Source organism: Anser cygnoides, chromosome 11 (assembly GCF_040182565.1).
Source record: "Anser cygnoides isolate HZ-2024a breed goose chromosome 11, Taihu_goose_T2T_genome, whole genome shotgun sequence".
Taxonomy (NCBI): Eukaryota; Metazoa; Chordata; class Aves; order Anseriformes; family Anatidae; genus Anser; species Anser cygnoides.
Window position 1 is genome coordinate 9,971,864 of NC_089883.1, and position 23,417 is coordinate 9,995,280.

At 36.4% G+C, this 23,417-nt stretch overlaps 1 protein-coding gene across 10 annotated transcripts in view; it reads right to left on the bottom strand.

The window, feature by feature from the left end:
• ADAMTSL3 (ADAMTS like 3) overlaps positions 1 to 23,417 on the bottom strand; it is a 202,564-nt gene that overhangs the window by 95,596 nt on the left and 83,551 nt on the right. For 9 of the 10 annotated variants that reach the window (XR_007166140.2, XM_048071863.2, XM_067003899.1 and 6 more), the window contains 3 exons: positions 10,130 to 10,257; positions 7,709 to 7,754; positions 372 to 608 (listed from right to left, as the gene is read on the bottom strand). Coding sequence is in view for 9 of the 10 variants with exons in the window: in XM_048071863.2 (XP_047927820.2) it covers positions 372 to 608; positions 7,709 to 7,754; positions 10,130 to 10,257 (411 nt within the window). In the remaining variant the exon portion in view is untranslated. Of the gene's footprint in view, positions 1 to 371; positions 609 to 7,708; positions 7,755 to 10,129; positions 10,258 to 23,417 lie in introns of those variants that run through there. The other variant, XM_048071871.2, reaches the window with a different exon arrangement.

Consider the following 23,417-nt stretch of genomic DNA (forward strand, 5'->3'; position numbering starts at 1 on the left):
TGAATCTGAAGGCTATGTAATTTCATCATACCCTGGCAGACATACCAAAGGTTGTGTTTTAACTAGTTTCAGTAACTTTTACGTGACTAAAAATTGCAATACAAATACAAGAATGAGTGAATGTTATTGACCTGTTATTTGTATATAAAAATATCAGTGGATAAGACAGTCAAGAACTTCTGTGTGCAAGAGAAAGGTAAGTTATTTACAATCCAGGTGGCAGTACTTGCAAATACTTCCAAAGAAAACTGCTACATAAAGATGAAAAACAAACAAATAAACAATCAAAACAAACAAAAAAACAAGTGGCCACTTCATGTGCAAAATGCCACAGAACAAAGGCCATGTTCGGATTTCCACTACAAACATACCTGGCATATTCCACTGATGCACATATCCAAGGATTCGATATTGCAACGAGTACCATCTAGAACTTTTGGGGCAAGCTCCACAATCAAGTTCTTTCCCAGAGCTTGACACTTCAGGGCACATGGTGCAGTAGGATCATTATAAACAGGGATCCACTCATAAAAATGTCCCTGGTATTTGACATCATTGTAGGCTGAACACTGTTGTGCTCTAAAATCACCAACATCTGAAGGGCAGTCCTAAAAACAAACCACAGAAAATAATTTATTAAAAAAAGAAAAAAGAAAAAAAAAAAGAAAATGCGAACCATCTGCATTTTTAATAAAGTTATCTGAGAATTAGAACCTGTTCAGGTAGGCTTATTTCAGGGATGGATCTGCTACAACAAATATCACAGAATCACAGAATATCCTGAGTTGGAAGGGACCCACAAGGATCATCGAGTCCAACTCTTAAATATGTCACACTGCAGTGTTCTACTGTGTGTATTAAAACAATTTATGTTCCTTAATCCATTGCTTACAATACAGGAAACAGATATTAACCACATCCCAGTAATAACACAACTGATACATGAGAATAATTTAAAAATGCTATTTTTTATGACAGTATATTGTACATTCACTTCTAAAGTCTGGTTCTGTAATAAGAACTAACTTCTAAAGGAATCTATACCTTTTAAATTACTATAAAGAGATGTCTGACACTTAAATTTTTTTTTCAATAACTTTTTTCACTTAAGGATTTCAAAGCACTGCACTGATTCATCAGTTCATATGTCTGAGTGATGACAGATGTATTATATTGCTACTTATACAAAAAAAATAAAAAATTGTCTAATCAATTGTTTAGTATTTCTCAGAAAGAGCAAGACTGTTAGGAAACACCAGAATTTTGTCCTTTACTATAATTACAAAAAGATCTTCACCTCAAGGGAAAAAGTAAAGCTTAGTTTGTTGAAATAAAACATACTTCAAATTGGTAACAATTATATAGTTCTAGTTCTAAGGAGACAGTGCAATACTTCCTCCCATACAGAGCCTCAGCATATAGAGGTGAAATACAAAATACAAGAAATGCCTTGTTAACGAAGTTTGAAATATTCTAAAATAATTTTTTTTCTCTATAAAACATTGCACCCAAACAATGATGTTAATATTAAACTACAATGACAGGAAAGGAGATGAATATTGATTTATTCAAAAAGAACTTTGGTAAAGTACTGACAAAGGAGTTTGTGTGTCAAATAATCTCTCACCGAAGACTTCGCTTGGAAGTATGTCCAGTCTCAAACAGTCCATATGCCAGACTGAGAGGATATTCTTCCAAGAATTCCAACTACACATACATGCCAGATGTGAGACTGATTTTAACAAAGATTTGTTTTCATTGGATATAAGGCTGAAAGATTGTGATGTGTCAGCTGAACTCCTGGAACTTATTACTAGGTATTAGTTAACAATACTAATCCTGAACTGTGCTTCAACATTATCAGAGAACTGAACCTCCCCTGAAAAAAACTAATGAAACTGCAAGTGCATTACATGATACTACAGATTAAAACATACATGAGAATGGTATGAATTCACTCCAGTGCCCTCAAAAATATCTTCCTGACACCATTTTGTCATATGAATCTGGATGAGTTGGTACTGCATTAGCAAACTACTTCATCAGTATCTTATTTTTATTATTTTTATTTTCACTATAGGAAACAGCAACCTAGAGATGTCTCTGGCTTATCTGTAGTTTACAAACAACTTCTAAAATAAGTGGTTCCCTTATAGATCAGCACTAGGGGCTTTTGCAAAGTGCACTGGGCAATTCACTGATCATTCCCAGCAATGCTTTTCAGCACAGTCCGGTGCTACACCTTACAGTGACAGTAAATCAAAATTATGATAATACATTTCATATTATTCTTAACCTGGGATACTTCTAGTTTGAGTCTAGTTTGTTTAAGCAATAACATGATGAAATAAGAAAATGAAAATTTAAAATTACAGTTAATGTAACACTTCAAGAGTTTAGCCTCTGTAAAATCCCACAGGTGAGAGCTTCTAAAAACATCAAGCAAGTACTGTTAGAAAATACCCTTACTTACTGTCATTCCAGAGAAATTCCCCAAATTTGCATGGGTGTAAATGAGAACAGAATTTGGCTTGGGCTTGTCTGTCACCTCTCATTTACCATAACTACAAGACTAAAAAAGAGGGAGGACACCAGAGTTCATATGGATACCATACGGTTCCCTTCCGCCATAGCAAATAGAGGAGAAGGTAGGGATAATAAATAGTAGAAGTTAGAGGTAAAGCTAGAAGCAATATTTTGGACTAGTGCTATTCAACCATGCATGGCTTCATTTTCATAACAAGGAACTAAAACACTATCTGTAAAATAGGCAGAGTGATGTCCTTAGGCTGAGTTTTGACAGGCTGTTCTTACAACTCATTATCGCTAGGTGTTGATGCAATGCCAAGACACAAACACCACAATGTCAGGATGTCAATCCATGGTTACTGTATGCTTCTCACTGATTCAACACAATGCAACCCCTTCCTTCCACACACTTCCTGACTGCTGGAGAGCAAGTGAATTCTCATCTCCCTATTCTGTTTTGGCATCTTCAAAGAACACAAAGAGATTGTGGCAGCTCTTGATTCACATGCCAACTCCACCTGCTTTATGTTTGAGCTGTGTTCAAAAGCAGGAGCCTAAAAGGAACATCACAAAGGGATATCAAAGGGCTGAAATTATCATTTACGTTATATCAGAATTTGGATGACAACTGAGTTCAGATCTGTTTTCCTGGGAGCAATATATGTTTGTATAAAGAAAGGAGTTTATAATTTAAACAGAAAGACGAATAAGCACAGAAAGGAATGTAATCAAGGCAACAAGAGGACTCAGATTTCAGATTGATTCCATTGGACTGGGTCAGAAAAGTGAGAGGGAGCTTAAAAAGTAGAAAGGAAAAGTGAGGGGGCAAGATGTGGGAGAGGTAGACAAAGGAGAAGCATGTGTGGGAAGTGGGGGCCGCTTGTCAGCCAGTGATACAGGAGCCCCAATCTTTACTCTGTGGTTTTAATCTATTTCAGATATCAATTCATTCCTTCCTTCCCCCTACCCTGTCAATATTCCACATTTTTTTCTTGTTTTTTAAATATTTTTGCTACCAACTTCGGGATTTTTCAGATTTCCTAATTTCAGCAATTGCTTTTGCCTTGTACTCAAACCACTGAGCCAAATCCAGGCCACTCGTAGCTTCACATACAACATAAGGAGCTGAACAGATATCTATAATGTCTAATACATGAAATCTTTGGCAAAATAATCACATCCAGATTTCATAGTGTAATGAATTGTATTTATGACATGACTTATGAACATATTAGACAGGCAGATCTGAAAAAGATGCTTCAGACATCACTACAATACAGTTTAAAATATATATATATATCTCCCATTCTTTTTGTGACAGATCATTAAAACTACTGCATTTAAGGGCTGGCTTCCTATGAAATGTATCGTTTCAGTTTTGGCAGTGACTATTCATAGCCTTTGAAAACAAAGCTAACCTGGGAAATCTGAATCTTTGTAAGCAATGTTCATGGACAAAATATGAAGGTTGCATCAGACCCTGTGGTTCCTGCCAACAATTACTCTGCTGAAAAAAGCACAAGAGAAGGCAAGAAAATTCCCAGTAAAAATGATGACACCAAAGAAAGTCTAGTCCTTTGTCTAGTTTTGTTCTTTGAATCTCATTTCGTTGAAACCTAGCCAAAACTGATGAAGTCATTGTTTTGTTTTCTTTTTGAAACTAGCTTCAGGTTCTAAGTTATTCATAGGCAATTTTCAGGCCACTTCTTAGTAAAATCAAGATACCTGAGCTAGAAACCCTGGCCAGGATCGCTATGGGGTATATCAGCATTATTAAATAAAAAATAACAGATTAGAAAGAAACTATGCAACTCAAAGTGAAATATTATAGGAATAGAGCAGAGATAGATCAGCCAAGATTTTCTGAATAGGATAAATGAACTGGTTAATACGTGGATGCTGGGACAACAATACGATAAATATGCTGAACAGGTGTGAGCATTATCTGTATATAATAAAAGTTTACAGTGGAATTAAACGTGAGCAAATCTGTTACAAAATGTTTTTTTTCTTACTGTAGGAGAGTCACTGGCAAACATATAAGTGACTTTTTGGCATGTAAGAATGTGAAATTTATGGGGAAATGGCCCAAATAACTTGTTCTATGAATAAGACCCTAAAGGATTATCTTAAACACTTCCATATAGTGCACATCATAGCATCAGAATGTAACAGCATATACAAAAATGGAAATATAAAAAAGGGGTTTAAGAAAGACTGAAAATCACATTGAACAGCATATAATGAATAGTTTGTATAGTTTATTTCTCTAAAGTTTCTGTAAGAAAAGCTGAAAGCACACATGCAGTTTTAAGAAACCAAGTACATGGCAGCCCAGTTATAGATAGAAAGATAAGCAGGCTAAATATATGTATGCCTTAATAATCTCAGCAATTATTTTGTTGCTAAGACCTTGAATTGATTTTTTTGATTGAAACATCACTAATATTATTCTGGAACTATGCTTGAGTTCAACGAACTTACTACTATTCTATTACAAATCCAGATGAAACCAATTTTCTGGTAAAATGATTCTTGTTCTTTTCATTAGAATGACATACACATTAAGTTGTGCTTCATTTGTACTCCCCAATATAGATGTTAGTGGTGTAATGTATCATGTAGCAAAATTACATTTGCAGACAATTTTACACTGTATATATACTGAATGTCTCATGTGGTTAACAATAATACCTACTAATATGGAAAGAAGCTAGTTGAAACTCTTAATTTTCAAACTAAAATTTTACTCTTAAAGTGAGAAACATTCATTAGAAATAATGCTTTGGGGAAAATTATATCATTTGAAAGAGGACTGGCCTAGTCCTAGTCTGGCATTAGGTCTAAGCTCGCATTTCAAGGTTAAATCAGGTCTAATACTAGGTTCTAATTCAGTGAGGCCAAATTCAAAGATCAACTTTCCACTGTACTAACAATGGAAATCTCATGAAATTTATTTTTCTCAGGAGTTCTCCATTATCTGATCCATAATCTAGGAAAAACGGTTCCTGAGAGATTCTAGCTCTATCTGAACTGAAATAGAAACCTGACCCCTTTCAGACATGCCCCAAAAGCAGAACTGTAAATGCAGCTTCCTGTCTGGAAATTAACATTTGAATCATCATAAATTCAAACAGATTCACATACAAGATGCTAGCCACTTATCGCTTTAAAATAAGTCTTAAAGTTAAAAAACAGGTCCCAGTGACTTCAGAAAAACTCCCTGGGGATTCAGAAAGGATATGGTATTGAGTGCCTTCATTCTCACCACAGATTTTTACTGCATAATCCTCAAAACAATGTGTCCACAACGAATCTTATGTATCCAAAAAGCATGTAACTTCTGCTATAAACAGAGATCTATGCACAAATTGATCTCATCTTTCTCCTTTTTCTGTACACTATGAAGTTTCCTGATTGTTTCACTGGAGGAACAAAGTATACTACACTGACATTTTTGCACTGTTGCATAGGAAGTCGGAGTGCACTGCATCAAGCAAGGAGAAGTATATTATTGCATATAACATACATCTATCTAGATCAGGAATGTAGCAAACATTTTATAAAGTGGCATTTTTTTTATTGCTTACATACTGGCTGGCTGCAATTTATCGCACAGCTTTAAGAGACTGATTTTTTTTTTTTTTGGCGTGGTATTTTTATTTATTTGAAATTTATTAATGTATTTTTTTATAAGGTAAGGACATTGTGTACTAAACTACTAGGCCTTTACTTCAGAAAGTTCAAGTGACAGGGTTTGTCTCCAGGATCTGACTTTTGCATGTACTGAGCCTGATTCATTAATCACTTCCACTAGTTTCTGCCAGCAGAAAAAACTCCATCCAATGGTGGAAACTCCATCCAACACCAAGAAGTGGAGTTTTACAGTAATTCAAGGTGCTAGCAAGTCTTGTTCCTGAGGAGGTCAGAAGCCAACTGGCACAAAAGAAACCATAGGTGTGGCAAACAGAAGAGTGGGAATGGCCAGTTCTTCCAGGAGATGCACTGATTCAACATACTTACTGGGCAACTTCCAGAGTCAGGTCTCCTAAGGAGCAAGTGTCACAGCTGCCTGACACAGGCAGAAATCAGAGAGTTGGCAACACCTTATCACCTGGTCTCCTTTGGGTATAACAACTCAAGGCAACTGCACAGCTTACCTTTTAAGGGGTATTTGTGTGAAAATTGTTACCTTTCTCCCAGAGGCAGAAGCAGATGAATCAAATACACTACAGCAAAATGGAGATAAGATGCTTTTACTTTGTTTATTTTCCCTCTATTCTGGAATGGGATTGTAAGGATGTCATATTGTACTGTAAGGTAACCCATGCTAGGAGGTGACTGCAGATCATAAACCACCCCATTATGAATTATTGTGTTTGTGCACATGGTCTGTTGATCAGTGGTATCTCAAAATCCTGCATGAGCTGCACACCTTGAACAGACTACTACATCTGGTGTGAAAGAAGGCAGCTGTTTAAACAGCATAAAGCATCACTACAAATCAGTTGAGCACACGTCATGAAGTATGCCATATGTGACTGGTTTTCATAAAATGTGTCTGTAAAAATAAAATTTGATTGCATCATAGGAACAGTAACTGCATATTCAAATCTCCAGCTTCATATTCAGTCACGGAAATTGTCTATGCCAGTGTACCTAAATATACATACTTTTACATATAGAAATATTAAGAGCTAGGCTTAGGCAAACAGAGGGGATGTAAGTAGTAATTATCCAATTTAGGATTTGAAAGCTACACAGGTGGTTACCCTCTTTGCTCATGTGATGAGTGGTGTACTATAGCTAGTGATCACAAATGATCAGGACCCCAGTTTAATGCTTCATCTGAAAGACAGCATCCCAGGAAAAGCACTTGCTACTTTAAGATGAGAACTGATTTGTTAATACTCCAAAATGTGTAACTTTCCTAATAAATGATATAAAGTGTTCTAATTCACAATTGGCACTACAATTTGAAAAGAAAATACCCATTTGGGAAGCCTAAATTTGAAACTTCGTGGTGTCATGCAGAGCGAAATCTTTAAAAACGGTAATAATGATGGAAAGAAAATTATCCACCATAAGATTTTAAATAGGAAGCAGCATTTCTTAAACTTTAACACATTGTTTGAATAAGTAGAAGAAGCTGTAAAATAGGGTTAAAAGCCAGACTCACATTACTACTGCAGGTTTTGTATCGAATATTCCGACCTTCACAGTTCCTGAAAAACACATTAAAAAAGGTTACACTGCATTACAGCAAAACACAATCCTGCATGGTTTAGAGCTAGTTATCCTCTCAAAAATTAGACTTTTATTACTTCTGCCCTACCATAATTTGAACTCAAAATACAAGGTTTAAATACAAAGGGGATCTGGGGACTCAACAGGTTACGCTGCTGTCTCTTCAGCAAAGAACATGTGGCTTTCTCTGTGAGCCCAATTTGCTGCAAATCTTATGAAAAACACATTTATTTTGTGAAAAAGAACTCATAATGCATCCATAAAGCCTGATCGATGCTGACTTCAGCAAGTTACTTCTAATCCATGGGATGTAACCCAGAAGAAAAGAGGATCAGAATATCTAAGCAATTCTTTAATCAAGCTTATAGCTAATGAGCATTAATTTTACTTCCCCTATTTCAATTAGGAAAGAAAAAACAGCCTCAAAACTTTCCTTTATCCCCCCACACAATGCAATATGTTGAAGAACAGCATGTAATTTTACTGATCTGAAGGAATGAGCAGAATTCCTAATTTTAAATGAAATGTAATTCTCACAGACTGCCTGCGTTCCTAAGATTCCCAACACATACATGTGAATTGTGAAACCTAGCTCCATAGTGAAATCTGTTATTAGTAGGTGAAGTAACAGGCATATAATAAAGTCATGATTATTTATTGTTCTTTCATATAAATATGGGGGTGTGAGGATTTCACACCTTTTTAGGTACAGGGTTTGCCAAACTTCTGGATAACTGACTGGCACTTTTGCACAGGGTAAGATACTCTTGTTCTAAAGTAAGAATGGCAAAGTCAAGCCCTTGAAAGAGCTGGAAATATATTCTTCATGACTCGATGGGAAATTACATTTAGTGATATCTCTAAAATCAGAAAAAGTGTTTTGGAATAATGCCTTCGAACTGTAAAAGACCTGCCTCACATTGAAGAAGAACGAACAGATAGCTGATCATTTACAGCTCTTGGACTAAATTTTTCACTTTTCGTATGGAAATTAATTGCAAATATTAAAAAGCTTTTTAAAATGCAAGAGGCTGAAAAATACATTTTTAAAAGGAAAGAGCAATGGATGCCTGGAGCAAGAGTTCAACCAGCTGAGCTGAAGGTACAGTTCTCCAAGCTCAAGATATTACATGTCTCAAATTTCCAATTTTTGCAAGAATGATCATATCACAACCTGCATGTAAAAAATGTTTATGATACATACAAATGTGAAAACTTCGTTTCACAATCCTGCATTTCCTGGACATTACAACAGTAAAGCACAGAAAAAAAAAACTTTTAAACTACACATTTGTCAAGGTATGGAAAACACATGTTTTTTTCACAGGGGATCGCATTAAAAATATTAATAAAACCACAGTGGAATTTATATTGCTACAATTTATTGAGCTCATTTCACAGTCACTAACACACTAGTAGAATATCATGGCTTCTTGCTGGAAATATTACTATTCTCAAAGATCTTTGTGCATTCTGCACTGAAAGGAATAGGCAGCATTTTAATCATCTTTTAAACTTGTATTTCATACAGTTTGCACATCACATTATCAGCCTTCTCTAAGAGAAGTTGACTTTCTGGGTGATACTGCATTTAACTCAAAAAAATTAAGAAATAATCAGCAGTTTACAAAAATGGTTAGGAATAATTCAAATAAAGCAAGCAATTATGGATGCCAGCACAGATGCTTCTAAGCTGGTCGGGATCTCTTCTCGCCTGACTACAGGCCTATTGCATTACTCATACTTTTAGGACTGTAGTGACAAGTCCTATATTAGTTCAGTTTTACTACTGAGGTAAATGCTTTTCACCACATACACTGTTCTCTTCAAGCTACACTGAAGCTTATCCATGAACACATATGGCCACCAGCACCACTGCACAGAAAGAACTGACAGAGGAAAACTTCATAACATAAAGCAGCATTTGATACATCTATATGTATAGTTAGTCACTTGGATTTTCATTTTGTTTGTTTGTTTTACTACAGGGAAGAGATGGAAGAGACTGCACTTGAACATTGCTTCAGATCCAATTTACATCCAGGTAACCCAGCATTCACTTTGCATTCCCGTAGCAAAGATTTCTCTTAATACTTGACCATATTAAAATCATTCATGCTATTCCATTAACACATTTAATTACACCCTTAAGATCTATCAGAGTTGAGCATTAAGATATTTATCTGATATAGTAAAAAAATATATTAAAACTAGGATTTTATGACACTTGATCTGTAATACAGCATTTAGTTTCAAAAACAGAAGCATCGGTGTTTTTCTGTGAACACAACTAGCGGACAGGGAAATATGGTATAGCTGCAGAAGAATAAGTATACATAAGCATGTGGCTAACCTGCCATTTAAACATCTCCTCAGCGAGTAGGAGGCTCCCCCACCACATGTCCGTGAGCAATCACTCCAGGCTCCCCAGGCATCCCAGGAGCCTTCCTTATCTTCATCAGAACGGGTAATTCTGGAAGTCTGAAAAAATGGAGGGTAGAGAGGAGAAAAAAAAAAAAATTTAACTGACTTGCTACATGTTTTACTGCTTGACATAATTAGTACTGAGTATATTACTTGGCTGCTTATTTACTATATCTCAATGTATTTACTATTTTAATATACAACAATTACATGGGAAAAGATGCCGAGTGTTTGAAGATGCTGTGTATTTAATGCATTGCTTTCTGCATAAGGACTGCCGTGTCCAAATATGCTATCATTGCCAACATACAGATGTCCAGCACAAAAATTTTTTATAAAAAGCAGCCCCAGAATTGCAGTTAGGGAAGTAAACCAAGAATGCAACTTCATGACAAAATGCCTTATTAATTTAAGAGAGGCTTAAAATGATTTGTAGGCTACAGCAATTAAACGGTGATTTAAGCTTCTCATGTAGTCTTCAAAAAGACATTATTACCTGACAACACAAATAAAAAGATTTTGGATCAAAAAGAAAAAAATCTTCTTGACCCCCCAAAAATGTCATTTTTGACTTGAATTGTATCCAGTTGAAGAAAATTCATATTTTTCAGAGAAAATTCTCCAAGTATTTTAAAACATGGTAAGTTCTTACCATAAGAATTCAATCTCAAAAAGCAACATGAATCTAATTATTCCATAATGGTCTGCTTCAGGAGAGTACTGCTTTTATTTTATCATGAAGAAAGCATAGGAAAATCAAATTCAGAATTTGCCCAAGCATTTCTTTCTGATTTCACAATTGTTCATCATGTGTTCCATTTAAATCCTACTTTCATTCCTCTGTCCCTGCAACCATTAAAATTTCTCTCTTGAAAAAACACATGCAGGTTTTTGTAACCAAGCATCCAACATGATTCCTTGAGAGTTGTCAGACATATGTGATGGGTTGCCATCATAAAGAAGTTAAGATTTTTTTATAACCCTGAATTACACCCGCCAGACGGAGATGAAAACACTAGTCACTCTAATCACCATGTCGATAGCGTTTGCACATAAACTCCAAACATAACTATGTGACTGTTTTTAGCACCATTATGAGCAAAAGCCATAGCATAGATAGAAATAAGGCAGTGAGAGTAATTTATCCCAAGTGACAGAATATTGAGCAATGTTCACCCTGTGTTCCAGCACAACTGCAAACGTGAGAGGATATAGCGTTCACCCGAGCTTAACTGAAATAATTATTTGTACAGCCAGTGGTTCGTTCCAATTGACTTCAGTGGGCACCTAAGTCACACCTCAGAGAGAGAAACTGAGGCAGCACATCCACATTTCTATCATTTTTGACTGCATAGAAAGGCACAGATTAATCTGATAGCGTTGCAGCGTCTTCACTCCCCCTTCTTGAAAAACAAGGGCACAGAAACGCTAACCAAGGGCTATGTGTCAGCAAACAATATAAGGAACAGAGATAAAAACATTACTCTATAAATTACATCCAAATGAGCATTCAGGTCTTCAGAGGTGCCAGTTAAAAATAAATGCTTAAAATACTAAAAATATTTTTGTGTGACTGAATCCAGAGAAGTGCAAGACATTTGTATACATCTTAATACTAAACCAGACGAACATATTTTAGTAATCCAGGTTGTTTTTTTTTTTTTTTTCAGAAAACGTAAGATCGTGAGACAAGACTCAGTCTTATTTTCTTCCAAAATGCCTCACAAAAGTAATTTGAAAGGAAGTGAGGGATGTATAATTTGAATTTTATGGTACAAGAAAAAATAAGTAATACATAACCTCCTTAAATTTCAACAGTACAGGTAAAGTCAGCTCATCTTCAGCCATGAAGAAAGTTGACTCAGACAAGAGCCTAAAGATTCAAAGCAAAAATGGCAAACAATAAAAACAAAGTTGTTTTCAAAACAGAACCGTACAAGGAATATAACCCAGTGCCATGTTGTGTAGACAAAGGGATTTTCTTCTAAATATAATGATAATAATCAAGTGTCACAGAACTTGAGCAAACTGCTCTCTGTACATCAGCTGTCACACAGGCTGCGTTCGCATTGCAGTCGGAAGCAATAATATTGAGCAAGCATCCTTTTATAAACCCAAAAGGCACATAGTTAAGCTTAGCTGTACATAAACAGAGTTAAGGACTACTCAAACACATTTTAAAGGCAGAAACATCAGCAACTTCCAAACTTTTTCATCCCTTCCTCAGAAAACTGGGTCTTGTTGAAGAATTTATTTTGTTAATTAGATAACCTATCACCATTTGAACAGCAAACTGCAGGCACTGGTCTAAACACATCAGTGGCTCCTTAACTTTCTGCTCCCCTCGGTTTACAAATTTTACAAACACTTACTTTGCTTTAAAAGTGTACTTAAGCCAATCTACTGTTCCAGAAACGATAGAGCCCTGCTCTGCCAAGATCCCCGAGGAATTTTTGCACTGGCGTTGGGCTTGCTTTATATCCGAAGCCAACTCTGAGACGTCTGACACTGAAAATGGAAGTAACTGCCTTCAATCTTGAGCAAAAAGAGCTCAGCACTTCCCAACAAATCACTCAGCACATGAAAATAAGTCAAGATGAACAAGAGTCACTTCTTTCAAATTTATGAGTGCAAAATTAAAGTTTGTCCTCTGTAATCCCAAGGCAAAGAATAGGTTTTTAGTACATTAAGAACTGTTTAAACTTATGATATTAAAAAAAAGCAGTACATGTCACACACTCTTTTAAAATACAAAGTTTCTTTGGACAAAGCAGTGACAATGCCTAAAATAATCCTAACTTCAGCATTGTATTAAAACCAGCCACTTGATATTAACAGACAGAATGCCATCTAGAGCCCTAAACAATGTCCAGTTGTTCACTTACCAAACTGCTTTGATAAAAATCATTGTTCTGAACTGTATCTAATTAAAAAGCTGTAAATACTATGATGATCAAAGCAGAAGTTTATGCCAACAAAGCCCTCTTCAGAATCATTGACTAATTCAGTGCCCACAGTGTTGATTTAAACTCCAGCTAGTTCAAACTACTTGTCCCATGGGAAAGAGTTAAAAGCAGCTTGCACTGCCTTCGTAATTTACTAGCAAAATAATATTGATTTACTAGCTGTCTGGTTTCATAAACTCTACATGTTACATTTGTCTACACCATGGTCCCAAATTAAAGTAAAATAAAGCAAAGATCACCAACATCATGATTTAAACCAACAAAACCTTGGAAGCTCATTTAGGAATTAAATCAAGAGCTAATTGCAATTGGGCACAAAGAGTATTATTGTATCTCAGAACTACATTCAAGGCTTGCTTCTTAACTTTTATTTTTCTTGTTTTTACTGTCTTAAGTCATAATTCTAATATGCTTCAGCAGTGATACTCTGCTACGTGTTTTTCATTTAGTGGCTCAATTTTCCAACGGATGTACTACTACATATACATTAAGCTTATGGTTTACATGCTTCATTATGAAAGTATTTGTGTACCTACACATGCATGTATATGTACAAATGCACATGTACACCTGTGACATAACATGATCAAATAAAGCCGCCAGTGCTGTAGTGAAACCAGACAAAATAACTTGAAACAGCTATAAACGTAACTTTAAGAAAAACCTAGATGATTTGCTGCTCTTTACATAAAACTAGATGGGAAAAGGCACCACTCTTCCACTTGATCCAGCCACGTTAGGTGGAGTTGTATCCATTCCAAAAGCACCAAGTGGGAACACAGGGCTAGGATACAAGCATCGCATTTAAGGCAAATGTATTTCAGAACCTATACAACGTTCTCTGCAGAAATGACTCCAGCACATATGATAAAGATAGTTTGAAATATTACATCCCAAACTATGCATCCAATATATAATTAATTTTCAAAATAATAAAAGGGTAAGTCACGATGCTGCACATGAGCCTTGAAACGCTTGAATTAGGGGATGGGGGAAAATAAACTACAAGTTTTGAAGCATTTCGTGACACAGGCTGAGCCTCAAAGGCTGAGATGACAGTATGCCAAGGTTTCCTGAAGGTCTGAGGCCCAGCAATGTGCAATCTGAGCCTCTGCTGACAACCCTTAACTGACAGAGACAGCCTTGTTCTTGGAGAACTTTAATGAAAGTATGGCACTGGAAGATTTGGAGGGGAGGAAATGCTAGTGCCAAGTTCCTTTTTTCTGTCCAGGGCTCCGTTTTGCTTCTGCCGCATATGGGCATATACAGTAACACCAAGTTCTGCTAGCTGTGCATGAGCATGCAGGCTGTGCTTGCCTTGCACCGTGCTGCTCAAAGGAACTGAATACAGCAAAAGTGGGCACTGAGGTAAAATAAATGAAATCCAGATGTTACCAGGGCTGATCATTAATCTAAAACAAGGGGATTTTTACTGTCACTTGTAACAGCCAGTAAATAACAACAGCTACATTGACACACATTGCAAAATCAAACACAGTGCTTTTATATGGAGAAAAAATGACTATTTGGCCAAACTTTTGTTTGGCTGTTATGAAGGATGACATAATTGTCTTGAATTTGGTCATGCAGACTTCAAAGGAGATGTGGTGCCAGAGAATGAAGGTCAGTTTATGCAGTTTTATTATTATTCAGACATCCATTACATAAGGCTTGGATATGTAAATGTTTAGCATTCAGTGCAACAAAGATTCAGCTTCTCAACAGAAATGCTCTGATACCTTAAATGTTTGTTTTCCAGAGCTGTTACATACATTTTTACTTTAAATACAGACATAAGCCAAGTACGTAGTGTTTTATACACGGGAATTATAACAATGTGCAACAAAAGAAGCAGAGACCCAACACGCTGATTCTTCTGCAAGAGTGCCCAAGTCAGAGCCCTTCTGCCAGGTACATATCGCAACCCCGATTACCCCTAATTCTGCCCTGTGATGTGCCCCAAGGCCTTCCTCAGTGCAGCTGGGCCCAGCTCTGACACGTTGTGGCACAATTCAGTGATTCAGTGCAGCATCTTCCAGTGTGCTGAATGGGAATTTCAAATACTCTACACAAACAGGTTAGAGCGATATGGCTTCAAAACAAGGCTTTGTCATGACAGTAAGGACCTAGCACGCAGGAACATTTGCCAGTGTATCTGCTGCTATGTCAATGTTAGTGCAGATCCCTAGGTGAATGCTCTTTGGTTTTTCTTATAGTTTCTTATCAAAGCAGTTTGTATTCATTTGTAAAAGCATGCCAAACTCCAAAAGAGAATCCCCAGAAGGACTCTTAGCACAGCTATATCATATTGCTATTTAATAACACATGGCACATTTCTCTGTACAGAATTTAGATTCTTCAGACTAAATTTGTCCAAGTGAGAGAACCTACTGGAGGGTATAAACACCACTTCGGTCCCACTGAAGGCCTAAATTAAGCAATACCCAAAGCTCAGTACTGGCCTTTTTCCCTGGAGTGGATTTCATCCTTGATGGTATTTTGAACAGAGATGAAGCATTTCCTTTTTATTGCTTCTTCCCACTCTCACAACCCATAAATACTATTAACACTATCCTGACTTCCAGAGACTTCCAAAGCACAAGGTTATGTTGCTGTTCACTACTCTTTACACACAGCACTGCGCTATGCCATTTTCTTCTCCTAGTACCTGCAATGCCTCCAAAGAGAGGCAGCGCAAGGAATTATGGCACTGAAGGGAAAATATCCTGCCTGAGTAGCTGTGATGCGTTTCCCAGATTCCTCTTTCCAGACGCTACACTGAGTGGAAAAGGTATCAGATTGCACTGTTGACTGCATCCACGAGCAGAGTGCATAACTGAAAGAACAAGTATTTACCTGCCGATAACCACCGGCTATGCTATCTGGCCTCAGAACAGTATCCTTCACTTCCAGCTTTGGCTGTTATGCCCATTGCTTTGCAACAAACTATACTAGAAATCCCTTTCCCTGCTAAGGCCACATACAAAAATGATTTACACCTCTATTTCACACAATCTAAGTAGGGTGTAGAATGCAGATTACAGATTTAGGGAAAAAATATTTCAGTTACGGCAGCAACTAAATAGAACAGTCAAAACTTATTTCCAGACAAATAAGAACTATTAATGAGACCTTGCATTACCTGATTTTAGCAGAAAAACTTCCACTTGTTTCATTATGACTGATTTCAAGACATTTCCTGCTATATTTCCACTATTGCTGGGTGCATTATATATTGCCTAATTGTGCACTGTGTGTGTCATTAGGTTTAATAAATCTTGTATTTATATGTACTGAAGTAAATTATGTTATTCTTTACATTGAAAAGAACATATCTGGAATTATAAAATCCTTTACAGAAAACTATGAGAGGGAAAAAATTAATGCATCACTTCAGACTGATAAAAGACACCTGGGAATAACTGCAGCTATTTTAGGCAGATGTTTTGGAGTAATTAGTCTTAATATTACTAACATTATTTCAGTCACATTAACCGTTCCTTGCATTTGGCCTTGCCACTGTCAGGCTGTCCATGCACTAGGAACAAACTGCAAAATGGAAGTTGTGTCTGGTAACAAAGACTGTTTCAGAAAGGCAAGCTGGTAAAGCTCAGTGACAGACCAGGAGAATCACCAGCAAGAAAAGAGCCAAAAAGGCAAGCGATGGACTTGTACGGCTACATGAAGGAACACATCTGGGGGCTCAGATGTAGTTTAGCACTCTGTTGAATTCTGCTCTATATTTTCATTCTACAGCAGTTTTGAATAAATTCAAATTCAAGTTTTGGAAAATAAAACATGCAGAAGAGTCACACACAGGAAATATTTAGAGCGTAATTCATTTTGATACTAAACTGAAGGCAAATCTCAGCATGTTTTTCAATATTATACTGCATCCAGATTTTCCATTGTCAGTGTGTTGCAGAATTTCATATTGACAACATAGGCCTGCACTGCAGGAGTTGTCAGGACAAAGTTGGAGGTTTTGGCAGGTGGAGCAGGGATACTTGAGGCTTTTGGCATCCAGGAAAGGATGAAATGTTGCTTGGCTGTTTGGCACCTATGAGCTAGCTGAGGCTTTTGGCACTGAAAAGAGTCTGTATCACCTCCTTCCTTCTTTGTGAGCAGTAACAGAGGGAACGTGGAATTTGTGGGCATGGAGAAGGAATCGTGGTTCCCGCCCTAACAACTCTGAGCAGAAAGCAACTGCATTAGGATACCCAGCTCCAGCAGCTATTTCTGTGTCTAACAACAGCTAAATACAGTACCTCCATGTTCCTGCTGAAAAGAATCAGCAGCAAAGTACCAAAAGCACTGATAATTAACTTGCTATTTTTTGATATCTATGTTACTGACATCATTTAGATGAGTTTAAAAAGACACACAGACACACACTAGTTTTACTCACTGCTGACAGGTTTTGATGATTTACACTGAAGTGTAGGTCCAGGGTACATTTTTATCACAAAACGGTCTTTTACAAGAGGAGCACATGCCTCTGTCCTCTTCCTCTGGATCATGGCAATCTTTTATTTCCTTGGCTAATATTCCATAAATTATTGCAAGACATCCATAAATCTCTAAGGCTTTTAGGTCCATTCATTCAGGACAGCTGACCAAGATATCAAGAGCAAATATTTTTTTTTAATATTTTTTTCCCCCTGAGTTTTCAGTATTTCATTATCTTCTGGGATTTAAAGGTACATTCAAATATATAGCTGGAAATATATACATTCAAATTCTCAAAATATGTCCATTCCCCTGAGCCTGCCCTATCTGAAATAGAAACTACACTGAGAAACATTTAGCATCACTGCAATTCCCTCCATTTCTCAGTGGTCTAGAGAATTACGACAGATTTGCACATGTAGCCGGCAAACAACCCAAAAGCCACAGACCTTGAGAAATATACACAGGTTCTGAAAGGGAACATAACCAAGAAAGCAATATACATTTCTAAAATCTTTGCTTACTCTCTCGGTAGCCAGCCTGAGGCAAACACTTGTCAGCACTTGGATGAGAGATAAAAGCAGGATTTTAAAATAAGCAAAAAAAAAAAAAAAAAAGTGGGATGCTTAAACCTTTCAAAGAAGCATACTATTCCTTTTAAAACTATCAGTACTAACATTACCAAAATAGAACTTTAAAGTTATACCCTAGTAAGCAAAAAAATAAATTTAGGTGATAATAAATTACAGTGCTCTCCACAATACAGTATTTGATACACAGTCCTTGCATTTGGATGTGCAAAAAAAATCTTGTCACAGATGAAGAAATTCTGGTTTTTGTGCAACAAATAACAATACCCAGTCTTAGTATTTTTTGACTTTTTGAGATTTTAAGCTTACACATTATGTCCATTTTACAGATAAAGATCTGACCTTAGGAGAGGGAAGGATATGGTGCATTATGGGAGTAGCACAGCTCAAAATTATATCTTAGTGTCCAAAGTCGGAATTCTTGCACCTCCTATTTTGTCAGTATAAACATTGTCCTTCCTAGTATGTCTGCCTGTAAGAAGCACATAGCATGAAGAGGAAAACACAATCTTCAGGACATTTTGATATGTTAATTTTCTCTGAACCTGCTTATAAATCTGCATTAACAACATTCCATATATTTCATGAATTCCATAAAGCAGTAAGAATTCATGCAAGCTTTACTGAATGCTTATTCAAAAGTTGCACCTGGATATGCTGGATTTTTCCACCTTCGCACTGTACACCACATGTTCCTCATCCAGCATAAACAGGGTGATGGGTCAGCCAGAGTCCAAGACGCAGAATTCCTCAGGTGCATAATACAAAAAGAGATTCCAATTTCTGGGAAATATATCTGGCATTATTTTTTTTCAAATTACCTTATTAAATATATTTGCAAACATCCAAATAAAGGTACTATTAAATATGTTTTTTAACTGGTCTCAAAAGTTAAAAATTTCATCACTTTGGCATACGCAGTGGAAAGAGAACAACAATGATAAAAGGATAAGCATTAAGCATTATGCTTGTGCAAGTGGAGGACTTCCATCAGCTTCCAAAGATCTTTTGGGCACATTTGTGCTACTGTCAAATGTGCAAAGTCTTTACTGTTTTAGGCTTTTTTCTTTTGTCCATATTCTGATGCCACATGAAATAGCAATCATATTTCAGTGATTACACATTTTTGAATGCTTTTAAATTATGCTTTCCATCTTCAGCATAGGGGAATTAGTAAAAACAACAATGAAAAGCATACAAAAATTACACGTTTGCCCCGTGGGTCAGGTACTTATTCTAGAAAGACTCATTTCTTCATAAAATACCTGTGCCTCCTGGTTTGTTTTTTGATCTATTCATTTGATGAAGACACATTTGACTGTCATTTAGGGACTCGTTTCAGGGTAAGGAGAGCTATGGCAGGTACACTACGAATTACTGGAGCTCTAAATTAAAATGAATCAACACGGTAGTAAACCTACAGTTTACAATGAGGGATAAAAGGGACAGAGGAGAGCACAGGGTGGGATTTCTCCTCCAGGTAAGCTGCAATAACATGGAGAAGGACAGACCCTGACACAAAGCCAGGAGCTGTTACCACAATCACCATCAAATTTCACTCCTGCTGACTTGTGGTGTTCCTCGTGGTATTTGCCCAAATTAACACTGCAAACCCTGAAGTATAAGAAAGGCTATTCTGCTTTCATGACATTTACGTGCAACCCAAGTATACCTGGATTCTAGATGATAAAACAGACTGACACAACGGTATCTGCTCATCCCCCAACAATACCAATTGCTGTATTATGCTGAATTTGTCAAGACTGATTTACCAAGACACTTGTGGATGGGACTTACAGGTAGGTAACAGAAAAGAAAAAGAGAAAGTATGGACATTTAGAATTACATATATATTGCCTACTATTTATCTTACAGCTTATAACAGCACATAAAAGCTTTCTGCCATCACAGTGCTAGGTTATGTATGTAATTTAAAACAATAACCTAAAAACAATCACTTAAAAATACATAAGTCCACAACATTTACACAAAGTACCTTTATGCATACATTTTAAATAAAATTCATGCTTTTTATTTCTTATTAGTTAAAACAGTCTTTTTTTTTTAAAGGTAAGATTTTTTTTAGAGGATTTACAGTGAAAAACACTGCAACCAATACTTTTTCTCAGAAAAAAAAAGACTGCACCTCTAGCTTTTAAAAGAGCCCCAATATATTTCATGTATTTTAAAAATTTGTTTAAAATAATTTTCCTGACTTGAGACACCGCCTGCCAAGTTCCAGCTAGAAGCAAAATTTTATGGCTTCCCGCCAGACCTATGAATAAAAGGAGTTTATAGGGGAAATACTGACAGAAGAATAAACTGTAGCAAAAGCAGCCAGTATAGAAAAGTCCTCCCTGTGCATTTTGTCTATCCGTAATCTGCAATATTCGTAAACCTGGATTATCGGGATATTGCACTCTGGCATGGCTCAATTTCATGCCAAGATTATCAATATTGCCAGACTGTTTGACAATTTAGTTACAGGTATTTTTACCACATCGCACAGATGAAGCCTCCAAACCTCTCATTTGTGAGCTACACATTCGACCCATGTCTCTTGACTCACCCTGCTATTTAATACTGTATGTAGCACTTTCGATGGCAATATTACTATAAAAGTAATGCAAAGCAGATTACAGAACATAAGCAGATACACCTGGCAACAGGACAAATCTGTCAAAAGGAAAAATATTAAAGCCACATTGTTAGCTGACAGCAATTAAGAAACCTAGTTTTCCTTTCTATAAATGTAGAACAATTAAGATTTAGCTATGAATTTTAAAGAGATTATTTTATTTTGAGAGATTATTTATTTCTCATCCTTGATTTTTAAGGTAGGTATCACTGTGTAGATCATTTTAAAATTAATACACTGAAGAAGACTTATTAGGCCCATAACTGAGACGCAGTCTGAAAGAAGTTATTTTTGCCCAAAGTAACTCTAAAACTTGTCAGCCTGATCATGGTGCCTCTCTACGGCGGCATAAATCAAGATTAACAAGATGAATTTTCTTCTCAGAAAAAACAGTTTTGCCCACTTAGCTGATCTTTGGGTGATGTAAAGCAATGGTATAACTGATCCAAAAATCAAGATATAATTTTAAGGTTTGTTTTTATTACTCATGCTTAACTTAGGAACAAATTTAAGATTTAATTTTGCTCAGCTTCACTGGCTCCAGCTGATTTCCTGCACTTGAACCGTTTTGTTCGTTGTTGTGAAGAGGCCTTCTTTCACAAGGGCAGCTTGAATTGGAGTTGTTGTGAAATTTCAACAGGGGGTACCTGCACAGGCACCATCCATAAGCTGCTTCTGCCTAGGCTGATGTTCCAGCCATTGTCATACTTTTTCATACAGCGATCATCTTTTGTTTGATCCCTGGCTATTCGTAGTCAGAAGCTTGTACCAATTTCATCATCCCAAGCCTGCTCCAGCTTTTTTCTCTCACAGACTACAGCAAAACATGACCAAATTCCTCATAAAGGTTTTTTTATTATTATTTGTTTGGTTTGATTTGTTTGTTTTAAGGTAGTTAGAAGACATTAAAATGTCCTGCCTCTATGTCCTCTTAAAGAGGATCCTAATACACAGAAGCTGCAAGCTGAAACATCTTTTGAGGGCAGGTTTTGTATATCACCTTTGTATAGCTTATGAAAGGCAGCATTGCTGAGAAAACTTCATAATTAAGTTCCATATGCAGAAATTTTTTCTCCAGAAAGATATTTTATGTGGGATTAAAAATGTAATATTCTTTTGTCATTCCTTTCCACTTCAAATCAAATAAAACATAATCTACTGAAACTCATTTGATATCTGGTGAGTAGTTTTCCTTTTATTGATTTTTTTCCTTCTAGCTTGGGGAGAAAAAACCTGGTCAAGGGAACAGCTACAAAGGCAGCACAAGTCCAGATCCAATTCCCAAAAAAGCAAGAGAAAAAAAAATCCCACTGACTTCAGATAAAAGAAGATGAGGGCTTAATTACATATGCGGGGAAAGGACACACATTCTCCATTTGGAAAAATGTTAGCCCAACTTGCTTTCTCTTCTGTGTCCAAGCTCCCATTTTTTAATTCTCTAAAGACAGAATTATCCAATCAATATTATTCATGGTAGAGAAAGACAATTGCATATATCTTGAGTTTGACTGACTCCATTCCAGATCTCTACTACTGTATATGTTTGACTACAGTATCTTTAGCACTCGGCACAAGGTAACAGCCCTGGATATGGAACATTAGCATGACTCTTTCCATATCTGTTCTGTGCCAGTGTTTCCTATTATCAGTCCAATATTTTATAGTTATTGTATTAGCTTCCCAGCAGAACTTTCTCAAGTTCTGTAGCCTGAAACCTCCATTAACAGACGCTAAATACAATAGTTGTTTTTCACTTTTAGATCTTGCGAAAGCTTATAAAAATGAGTGGTCAGTTTGTCCAATTTTCTAAAGAAATTTTCCAAGATTTGAATGGGCAACATATAAAACCACTAAAAATACTCTTGGCAGCTCATTCATTTGGATTGTGTTCTTTCTGCCAAGCCAACTAATGAATAGCTTATTCCAAGATAGGACTTCCGCATGAATTTTTTGTAGTAAAGGTAAGAATATCTATTTATATAATTCCCTAGTTGCTTGTATTTGAAGGGTTTAGAGAAGGGTGGAGGTTTTGTGGGTTTTGTTTTTGTCTCCCTCTCCCCCCAGCCACACACACTCTAAAAGAGACGTTAGCATTTGGACTTAAGGAGAATTTGTGTAAATAAATTAACCTTTTTTGTGTGTGTTTTGTTTTTAATTTTGCCTTAAGATCTGGTAAATAAAAGGTAACTAAATTATTGCTGTCAGGGAGTTAGTGAATAAAGCCTGATTTAAAAGCCATTGAAATTAATGAAAAGTATCTCACTGTCTTTGTTGGATTTTGTACAGAACCTACAAGAACCACCTGAATTCCATCAGATACAGCCAAACTAGAGATGTGGATGTGATTTCTTACACATATGGGCAGATAAAGATCAAAGAAGAGGAGAAAAAACTTCTACATACTTTTGTTAGGTTTATTTCTTCGACTAGCATCCATTTATCAGTGTTCTGGCTATAGGTAGGATAGGTATTTGGTATCTGAGCTGCAGTCCAGAATAATGCTTCTTCAAACACACACAAAAAAGATCCACTTAAGAACACCATTGGGTTTTGGTCACGAGAAAGAAAACATCA